The sequence below is a fragment of the Lepidothrix coronata genome, unplaced genomic scaffold (genome assembly GCF_001604755.1).
Source record: "Lepidothrix coronata isolate B3197 unplaced genomic scaffold, Lepidothrix_coronata-1.0 Scaffold10, whole genome shotgun sequence".
Taxonomy (NCBI): domain Eukaryota; kingdom Metazoa; phylum Chordata; class Aves; order Passeriformes; family Pipridae; genus Lepidothrix; species Lepidothrix coronata.
Window position 1 is genome coordinate 6376097 of NW_016690190.1, and position 11050 is coordinate 6387146.

The 11050-nt window shown below is 44.9% G+C and overlaps 1 protein-coding gene across 1 annotated transcript in view; it reads left to right on the plus strand.

The window, feature by feature from the left end:
* TMTC1 (transmembrane and tetratricopeptide repeat containing 1) overlaps positions 1-10338 on the plus strand; it is a 144606-nt gene extending 134268 nt beyond the window's left edge. Inside the window, exons 15-20 of the mRNA XM_017804603.1 lie at positions 2276-2411; positions 3183-3327; positions 3448-3585; positions 3970-4092; positions 5272-5349; positions 6102-10338. Of these exons, the coding sequence (XP_017660092.1) occupies positions 2276-2411; positions 3183-3327; positions 3448-3585; positions 3970-4092; positions 5272-5349; positions 6102-6242 (761 nt within the window). The 3' untranslated portion in view covers positions 6243-10338. The remainder of the gene's footprint in view (positions 1-2275; positions 2412-3182; positions 3328-3447; positions 3586-3969; positions 4093-5271; positions 5350-6101) is intronic.
* The last annotated feature ends 712 nt before the right edge of the window (positions 10339-11050 follow it).

Consider the following 11050-nt stretch of genomic DNA (forward strand, 5'->3'; position numbering starts at 1 on the left):
TTGACAGATTTATAAGCAAGGGCGAGTTTGACAAATGACTGGTGGAAACGGACTACTGTCTCACTTTGGTCCCTCCAGAAAGGGGCCAGGAAGTGAAGAAATAGTGTAGGCTTAAACTGTGTGGTTGCTACCCATTCTGCCCCTTTCACACTGTGTCCAGCTCCGTGGTGCTTGGGAAGAAAGGATGATGGTGTCTGTCAGTCTGCAGCTGGCTGTTCTACCTCTGAGCTGATGCTTAGCCATCACTCTTCTGTAGTACCAGTGTGAAACAAATACAGAACCAAAATGAGCATTCATAATCAAAAAAGGCATAATGGCATTAGTGACAGAGGTTGAGGTTCTGAATTTGTGCCCTGGCAAAATTCAAGCTTGCAAATAATAAAAATTCCTGAGTAATTTCACTCTGATGTTGTACTCATCTTTGCTTGCCAACCATGATAAACTGTCCCATTCCTGCCAAAATTTGTGATTCAAATGTAGTGCAGAGCACTTTCTGTTTTTTGCACTTGTGTACTCTGCCAAAGTCAAAACTAACATTTCCTGGTTTACTCCTACGCTTTCCTACACACAAACAACAGGGAAAAAAAATCCTGCTGACTTTTGGTACTTCAGGCATGATGTGTCAATAACCCTCCTAGAGACGTGACAAGGCATGAAGGAAGTGGCTGGTAGTGAGCCTGTCACAGGCTGTGCTCTTCCCCAGCGGCACAGGGAGATGCTGTGAAGCACCACACCAATTAACTTGCAGGATTTTGTGCAACAAGCCTCCAGCAAGTGTCAGCTCTGGGGAGCCACAACTCTAGACAGCTCTGCAGTGGTCACAGACACTTGATGTGTCTCCCTTAATGATGCACATTACTCCCGTGTGCTGAGCAGACTGAGGTGTGTGCCCAGCTGCTTCCCAGGGAATTTTGTAGATATAATTTTCAGAAACATCTGCCTGCTCGGTGGTGGGGAAAGACTGAGGCTGCTGCTGGATGTTTTCAAAAAGTCATACCTTGAACGATACGTTGTCAGCCTTGGGTGAATCTTAAGCACTTCTAAATCTCCCTACAGATGTTCCTCCTCTCTACTGTAAAGAAGATGCTGAGAAGTGTCCATGCGACTTTGAAGTTGCATAGATGGACTCAGAAAAACAAACTAGATCTGAAAAGCTATGAAAATAAAATCCTCACAGTAGTATATGTACAATGCTTCAACATGCACAGGCTGTTTTCCAGATCTGCTTTCCAACTAGAAATACATTGTGAAGTGATTTGGTTTAAAAAAAAGCCAACACTCAAAAGCTTTGTTTGTGGACAAAGCTCCATGAGTATTGGTTTCCATCAGATTACCTGGTCTGGAGTTGGCAAACCAATTAAATGAGCCCTGGGTTTAAATGCATTGCTGAAATGCTGAAACTTTATACTTTTACCGTTTTTTACCTAAACACAAGTATGATACTAAAACCAGAACTTTGGGCTTTGGGCTAGTGGCCTCTCACCGTTCTTTTTGCATTGTATTTTGTTGTGGTGCTCGGTGATGTCATGGGCTGCAGGACCTTGCACCGGTACACGTTTTCACACAGCGAAGCAGTGCCACCCAATGGCTCCTCTGCAGCACAGAGATGGTGCCTATGTGCTCCAAAACAGGCACCTGAACACCTCTGGTCTGGGATTTATTGCCCCCAGGTGGGAATTAGCTGATCACTGGCAGTTACTCCCAGTCTTGCTGAGCAATGCACGGAGACTGAGCTGGAGCTCACAGCAACACAGCAGAGGTGGAGGGAATAGTCTCTGTTTGGAAAGAGCTGAAAGCATTTGTGGCTCTGGTGGTGGTGTGGGAAATACTGGATGGCTTGTTCTCTGTTCACTGCTGCCTGTCTCTCCAGTGGGCCTGGTGGAAGAATGCTCTACCAGGAGATGGCACACATGCCCCAGCCCCTTCTCTGGGGTGGGCTCTGTCCTTAGCACAGTGGGTACATCCCCCCTGCAGCATGGTCAGAGGGTGCTTTCAGTCAGGAGTCATCTTCTAGTGACAGTACCCTTGACTTGCAAAACCGCATCCCTAGAAAATCTGTTTCTTGGGATCATCTCTGAATATTGCAGTCTGAATCTTAGTTTGGACAGCAGTTTTTCTTACACTTAGTTTCAAAAGGCTGAGGTAGGATTTCTTTCTCAAAATGTTTCCCGTGCATAGAGCAATAGGTGAATGAAAACCCAGAGCATTACTGTGTGCTGAATTAGTGACAGGATTTTTCTGATGCACCAGTTTAATAAACTGTTTTCCTTTCCAGGGTCTCCCGAGCGAGCCATGTCCCACTACAGGCAGGCCATCCGTCTGAGCCCCGCTCACCATGTGGCCATGGTGAACCTGGGCAGGCTTCACCGCTCCCTGGGGCAGAACAAAGAGGCTGAGGTGTGGTACAAGAGGTAAGGATTTGGGATGGGCGACAGAGGTTTTCCTCCTCCCCCCATATGGCTGTCTCTGCTAAAGAGTTTCTGATACATGAATCTATCAGAGCATGTTTGGGGTTTCCTCTCTTCATTCTCTATCTGTTTGAAACTAGATTTGGCTATTTTTGAGGAGTGCTTGGAGAGGCAGCCCGGCTTCAGGCAGTGTTGACCTTCCTGGACCATTCCCAAGCCCCCAGGATGGATACTGCTGCTTTTAGCTGGTGGATGCTCTAATGATAAAGTTGGAGGTTTTTCGGGGGCATGAGCAGGTTGTGAGCACAACTTCTAGCCTGCTGGAAGCTAATCTGTGGGTGTTGCACCAGTAACAGCCATAAACGCTGCTCAGCCCAGCACCAAACCCTTGGCACCATCAGGAACTCTGGCTCTTCCCAGCAATGTGCCAGCAGGCAGGCTCTGACTCGCAGTATGCAGTAGAGCAGACTGGTGGGGGTTTTTTGCCTCCTTTTTGTCACATAGATTTATGCTCGCAGTCCGCAGGTTCCACCACCATCAGCCATCCCCACCCCTGCTGCATGCTCACGTGCACTTTGGAGGTGGCCCTTTCCCCTTCTCAAGTGGCCAGAGGGATTGCTGCTGTGTCCCTTCCTGGGACCTTAAATTTGTCCTTCCCAGATTGGGATGAGCGGGGCGCAGAGCTTCGCTGCTCCATCCCAGCGCAAGCAACACCTCGCTCTTCCACTTTGATCCCCACACCACTTGGAAGCATCTCTTTTTCCCAAATTCCAGGGCCCTGAAGGTATCCCGGAAGGCCGAAATCCTTTCCCCGCTGGGGGCTCTGTATTACAACACGGGGCGCTACGAGGAAGCGCTGCAGGTTTACAGAGAGGCGGCATCGCTGCAGCCTTCGAGCAGAGAGATCCGACTGGCGCTGGTGAGTGTGGGGCCAGGGCAGGGCTGCAAAAGGGGGGCACCAGCCACTGGGTGCAGCATCATGTATCAGCTGAGCGCTGAGCTTTTTAAGATCATAATCCTTTATAATGTGTCTCCGTAGGCTCAGGTTTTAGCAATGATGGGGCGGACGAAGGAAGCCGAAAAGATGATGAACCATATACTCAGTGAGGACGTGGAATGTCTGGAGTGCTACCGCCTTCTGTCAGCCATCTACAGCAAGCAGGAGCACTATGCCAAGGTACCATGGCCATGGGGTACCCTTGTCCCTAGGACTTGCACACAGAGGTTGAATTTTACACTCCGTCTCTCCAGAGACATATCACGTGTCTTAGTGCACATCCAGTAGATTATTTTTTCACTAAAACCTTCTGTGCATCTACGTACTGGCACTGAGGCTAAGTGATGTAGTTTTCTTGTCGCTCACAGCTCCTGCTGCTGTGAGCCCTACTGCCCATCAGCCCCAGGCATATAAAAAAATCATTTCCACATGTGTTAATGATGTGTGGCAAACAAGGGAAGGAGGAAGAAGACTCTTATGCTGGGATTCCTCAGTGGTGAGGAGAGAATGAGATGTGGAAAGGCACTGAATGTGGTAACGCAGTGTCTCCTTGCTTTTTCACAGGCACTTGAAGCTATAGAAAAAGCGCTTCAGCTAAAACCAAAGGATCCAAAAGTCATATCAGAGCTTTTTTTCACAAAAGGAAACCAGCTAAGAGAACAGAACCTCCTTGACAAGGCTTTTGAGGTATGACTGCTCTAAGACCCATGGATAGTTTTGTAAAAGATAGAGTTAGCTCATTGCATTTAATACTTGCTGGTGCATATACCTTGGCTATTGGCTGTAGGAGCTCAGAGTTCATCACTGGTACAGGGAAAGCTATGGGCCAGCTAACTTTACCAGACTTAATTGCACCTTTTTTCCTCATTCCTGTATGGAAATACAGCTCCCTGCTCTGGGATGTGTAAGTACAGAGTTATGGTGGGGTTATGGAGGAGCCTTTTCTCATTGATCAGACCCTTAATCGATCCAGCCCCAGCCCCTTTTGCTGTCTGTGACCAACTCCACGTGACTCAGCTGGAAGCTTGGGGACCTATGAGTACTCACCATGCTGTTAAATCTCATCTCATCTCATTAACTATCAGCTGAGAGATGGGCTTTAACTGTGGAACAGGAAGTTTGGTAACTCAGAAGTTATGTTAGCATTAAATAATAGTACAGAAGCAACCTGGGCAAGTGGAAGGCGTCCCTGCCCATGGCAGGGGAGCTGGAACTAGATGATCTTTAAGGTTCCTTCCAACCCAAACCATTCTATTATTCTCTTATTCAGAGAATATTAGGACAGTTCTGAATAGTCTCAATATCCTAGAGATGTTTAGTCCTCGTTTCAATCCCTTCCTGTTGTGAGACTGTAAAAACAGTGCTGTTTGACAGTGTCCAGAAGGTCCTTGCTGCTTCTTCTCCCACAATGGCAGAAGCAATGGCGCTGCCCTCAGGTCCTTGTGAAACCTCCATGCAAGTAGCTGTACCGTAGTCTGCCAGCTCCAAATTAAAGCCTTGCAGATAAAGAGCAACCACATGGCTTGTGGTTGGCTGGCATTGTGGTTGTCACTGCCCAAGGAAATGACCCTGATGTGTGGGAGACCCCAGTGCTGCAAGGGGCAGGGAGAGAGCAGCAGGTACAGCTCCCCACACGGTGCTGTTGGCAGGAAAAACTCATGAGATGAACTCAGCCTTGAAGCAGTAAATTATATTGCCTCTGCTGTAAAGAAACTGAAATTCAGTTTGTGCATTTTATATGAGAAGAATTTGAAATTACATTTTAAATGGCTTCAGGAGAGGAAACTTTGTTTCTCTTTCCCCTCCAGCGCTGGTTTTGTTTGAAGAGTCAGACTCTTAACCTAAAAATGTTTCATGTTTATGTAGAGCTATAAACGGGCTGTGGAGCTCAACCCAGACCAAGCACAGGCCTGGATGAATATGGGAGGCATCGAGCACATCAAGGTATGATAATTTTGCTTTTCCTTAAGCTGTCAAGTGCAGAGACTACTACTCAGGATAGAAAGCTAAATTGGTTTCAGAGTGCCAAGAGTTGCATGTTTGTGAACAGCGAGTGTCCCTGACATTTTTTATCCGAAACGGAGGAAAGTCTCTCCACCCCAACTAGGATTTCCCAACCAGGCTGCTTGTTAATATGCATCCTGTAATGTAAATCTCACATTTTAGAAGGGCAGGCTGCAAGGAACAACCTGCCCATCTCTAAAACTTTCCTGCTTCAGTTGTTGACCTACCTGAGAAAAATGTCACCATGAGCTGACTTTTAACGTTCCTCTCTCCCTAATTAATTTAGTAAAGTTGTCTAATGCAGAATACTGGCATAAAATTATGGAAATAGACAGCCTGCCCTGTGGTTGCTTATTTTTTTGAATACTTTAGCATATCATTATGATTTGGGTCTTAAGGAGTCACATTGTGTGATGTCCTTAAGCTATCCTGTTGCTGGGTAAAATTAACTCTCCTGGTACAACATAACAGAAAAATGTAAATCTCCTTCTTGCCGTGTGTGTTTCATCAAGTTTAAGCTAACAAACAGCACTCAGTGATCTATTTCATAATGAAGAAGTATTCTCGTAAACCTAACAGTGTCAAGTTTTAGAAACCCTGTTTCCCCTGTATTATGGTCTTCACCTTTCCCTAGAAATGAATTTTCTGTGTCAGGGAATGCAAATGAGATCTGTCACTCATTTTCTTTGTAGGGGAGCTACGTTACTGCCCGTGACTACTATGAGAAAGCCTTACAGCTGGTTCCAAACAGCAAGCTGCTGAAGGAGAATCTGGCCAAACTGGATCGCTTGGAGAAACGGTTTCAGGAAGTCCAGGAAAAAGACCAAACATAGCATTCAGTCACCAGTGGAAAGACACTCGTGCCCCTTGGAGAAGAGTATGGTGGAAGCCTGTTGCTCAGAGTGATACTGGAGGAACTTTGATAGGACTCAGAATTATGGAAGGCAGATTTTGAGTGCATGCTTATGTTTGACCAAAGTTACAGGAGACACTCGACTCCTGTGGGACATGCTGGAGAATTAATGAAAACCTTCCTTTAATCAAGATTTATGTTTAGGCTGAACCCATTTTAATCATGCTGGGAGTGTGGGTGGGACATGTACCTTCAATATCTTGGTTATCACTGGGGAAACCATGGAGACAAAGCACTCATCCATTGCAGCAGGGGTGAAGTAGCACCTCCTCTTACTCAACACAGGCTCACCTTATCCATGTAGGGTACTACTGATGGACTTCATTGCAAGTGCTGCCAGGTCCTCCTGCAGACAGGAAAGATGGTCATAATGGTCACATAAAAAGGTTCCAAGGGGTTAATGCTGAGGAAATGGTGGCCACTTTTATAGCTCTAAATGAGACTTGAAAAATATCCTACAGAAAGGGAAACTATCTAAATATCGCCCTGGAAGGATGATTCCACAAGTAGGGCAAATGATCCTTTGAGGGAAAACCTAACCTGAATGTTTTACTCATTAATTTTGTAGTAATTCAGGTTCATGATAACAGTTTTGTCAAATATCATGTGGCTTTATCCTTTGCCCTCTCCCTCCAGGCAAATAGTTATTACTCTGAAAAAAATGGAAGCATCTAGGAAGCTCTAGGATTATTTATCCTCCTGCTCAGTCCCCAGTATGAAAAACAAACAACATATCAGATCAATACAGGAGGTAAAATAAAGCCACAGAGAGATTAGGGAAGATTTCCTAGCCTGGAAAGGTACTAAGGAGGCTCTTCTATGGGTATGCAGGGACAAAACCCACTTATCATGGTGATAACGCTGACAAAACACTTTGTCAAAGTGTTCTCACCCCCTCCCCTGAGAGATACAGAAAATGACCTATAGCCAATCAGTCATAAATCTATATTTTTAAATACTGAAGTGGGAAAACAAATTCTCTTCAAAACTGGGGCTTATATTGTTGAGCTTTATTTATTTAACTTATAATAATCAAATAATTAATATATTTTCTCTGTTTTATATGAATTGGGCAATATCCTTCACAGCTGGCCACATGGCTGGGCTTTGTGACTTGTATTGTCTGAAGTTATTAAAACGCAGTACCACGGGGGCGTGCTCGAATAATTCCATCTAAAGATTCCAAGGTAAATGACTGCAGAGCACATTGGACCACACTGTCCCTGCAATAATAGCACTTCTGCTGCTTCCACCAGGGTTTGTACCAGTTTGCAGAAAGTGTTAGTGGGACTGTGCTTGGCGCCTTTGGGTTTGGACATCAGGGTAGGTCATCAGTTTGTTCCTCTTGCAGCAGGAAACTGCTATAAAAGTTGTTTTATTTGAGCTCGACTGTGGCCAGTCCCTGCAGAAAAGCAACCCAGGATTTGGCATTATTAGTAAAGGACAGCTGAGATTAGGTATGCCATGCCTTAAAACACATCTGTCAGGAAAAGCCTGTGTGGCAGGTACCCATGTGGTGCCTGGATTTAACTGGTGCTGGCCATGGCACCTCAGCAAGCTCCAGGTTCACTCAGTGTGATGGGACAGATGTGCTGGTGGCTTCACTGGTTTAATTTTCAAAGCTTGGTGTCTAGCTGCTACTGGTGGTCAAATTACTGACAAGTTATTGATGTGACTCCAGCTGTGTTTGGAGCTCAGAGGGAGTCCAGACTGATGCAGTTGTCTGCCCTGCCAGGGCTTGGAGAGCCAAGGAGACCAGCCAGTACCTACAGCTGGGCAGAGGTGGGAGGGAGAGACCGCTGTGGGAGAAGAGGCAGTAACATGTTTCTGGGCTCTCTCCCACCAAACCAGCTTTCCAGGGGATCAGCTGTGACCAGAATAAGCAAGTCTTTTGCTGGCACATTTTCTCTTCTGCCCCAACCCAAGCAGCCTACTTTGCTCTGCGTGGCCAAGGGCAGGTTTGAGCTCCTGGAGCTGGGTCAGCAACCCTCTCTTGTCTTTTCACACGACTTTTGTGGCCATGGACTTGCTGAACTGATGTCTCTGCAGGTCCCAAGTGCAGGTGCTCTGCTGGATACCATGCACAAATAGCTTTGCACAGCCCTTGGCTACCAAGATGTCCAGGAGGAGATGGGGTCATTCATTGCGAGGCTGTTGCCAGTTCTTTACTGGGATATTCGGAGATACCTGGACCATAAAGCTCTCTGCCTCTCCCCAAGGTGAGCCTGCCTTCAGGGCAGCTTCCCCAAAGCCCCATGATCCCAGGCTGGCCGGCTGCCTGCAGTTCCACCGCGTGGCAGTGAGTTTGGGGGCTGGCAGAACAGTGTTTGGTGCAGCCCCAAACAGTGGTACCATGCAAAGCCCCCCCGGAGCATCTGCAGAGTGCTCCAACAGCCAGCCAAAGCATGGGGGATAGGGGTGGGGGGAGATGTGCCTCCTTGAAAAATGCGTATCAACTATAAACTTTGCCTCATAAAGATATATTGAATAAATACTGTATATTCTACAAGCCTCACTGCAGTGTGTGGCTTTAAAATTGTGGCCAATGAAACGTATTTTTTCAAATACAGAAGAAGTTGTATTTTTTATAGCAATGCTTTGTGAGAGGGAAGACTTAGTTTTATGTTTTTAACTTCAGCTTAAATATTAGTTTGTCTTTCCTGAGAGACCTGGTAGAAATTATTGTCTCCTTCTTGTCCTAGAACCCAATCAAAGCCATCTTGACCTCTAAAAACTGGTGCATGTATAGAACTATAGTATAGCTTTGGGTGCCCCTCTCCCAGATCCTGGAGAAGGATTACCATTTGTGCAACACTGTTTTACTTACAGAATAATGGAGAAAAATGAGACCATCCTCCCAGTAAGGGAGGTGGTTTGGTTGGAAAGCATGGCATGTGTTCATCCACTTGCCTGAATTAGACAGATAACAGATCCATAGGCTTTAATCCCAGGTGGACCAGTTTTTATATGCTGAAAGGGTGACTCTCCACGTTTTGGAGCTGGGTTTATGGTAGTTATGGAGAGAGGAGGGCTCACTAATGAACCCCACTTTCTTGAACCAGCACTTTATACCCCATCTATGCAGGATGACAGTCTGCAAACTGGCAGCATCTTTGGAGAATGGCACAGACCGTGAGCTACCAAAGCAGCTAAACCCTTGTGAAGTTCTGAGCTGACTCCCTGTCTTGTTGGTGCCCGTGCTGAAATGCTGTGTTTGTTCAGGGCATTAATCATGTGAAAGGTTCATTGCAGTCAAAGAAGAATAATGGAGTATGATATGAAATGGGTTACCTCCACCAAAATGGAATGCTATTGTGAAAGATAAATGGAGCGACTTACCTTGTGATAAACTGTATGTTATCTTAATTAATCATAGGAAATGTCCTCTTCCTCTAGCATTGCACAGCTTCTAAAATAATGAGTTATAAATACATTGTTTTCTGCCAAGTCCAGTGCTCAGCATGGTTAGCAGAGATTGCAAATTAATAAATGGCTGAAGCTCTGCCTGGTGGGGGAGAGTTCATGCTCTCTGCAAGTTGCATTGGCTAAACCTCAGTGCTCACCAATATTGAAGCAGAGAATTAATGGAAAGCTGGTTAGACAGGACTCTCATGTACTCACTGTGCATTTTAATTCTAAATAAGAAACATAATAATTGTGTTGCTTTTTCCTTTCTCCATGAATAATATTTGCAGCTGATGGATTTTGTTTTATTTTATTTCTCATTTAAATTCCAACATTCTTTGCTTCCATCCTTTTTCTGTCCCCCAGGATAAATTATGCAGTGGGGGGGTATTTTCTCTCTCTCATAGAATCCTTGTACTAGATTTTCCAACAAATGTTTAGGCAATTTGTTTTGGCCAAACAGTAAGTGAATGCAGCAGTGCAAATGGCCTTCATTCCAGAGGTCTTGATGAGGACAGGGGGCTGTGCATGCGTGTAGGTGGAAAGAAGTATAAGTAAAAAAAAAAAATTCAAAATAAAGAGCCTAACTTGCAGGGGAGGCTGGATACCCCTAAAATTGTCTAGAAACTTTGAAAGCTTCTCAGCAGTTATAGAAGCCAGGCCAGATATGGTGTACAATATTTGGTGAAAGAAGATAATTGTCATTCTGATTTAGTAATTCGGCAACTCAGAATATCATTGTATGGTCTTTTGCCCCACTTGTCCTCCAATTCAGTGAAGCAGTTGGTATATGCTTAAATCTCCTCAATCTTTTTGTGATTAAGTTTACCAAGTGCTCAATTTCTATCTTTCATATACACAATTATGCACAATCTTTGGACAAAATTAGCCCTTAGAGGGTTTTTTCCCCCAACCTTCAGTCTCTTGCAGCAAAATGCACCATTTTGCTTTCGTGTATATTTAAACCCAGCAGCAAAAAAAAAAAAAAAAAAAAAAAAAAAAGAAAAAAAGGAAAAGAAAAAAAAAGCGCTTGGCATTCACTAGTGTTTTATGGTGGCAAAATTGCTTCAGGTAACCTTGATAATTTTGTGCAAAAGTTCATTGCCATGCTTGTACTGACTTGCTGAAAATTTTTTCTTCTGGAAAATACCTCCAGTGGTATCCTCTGTAAAAGTTATGGCTTCTACAACTGTATTACTGTAGAAATCTCTGCCTGAAGTGGATGTCACTCTGTGTGTTCCTCTCATGCAGGAGTCATTTGCATTGCCTGCTGTTCATATGGTTCTTATTTCTGTATCTAATTTTTTTTAAAATTAGTTGTGC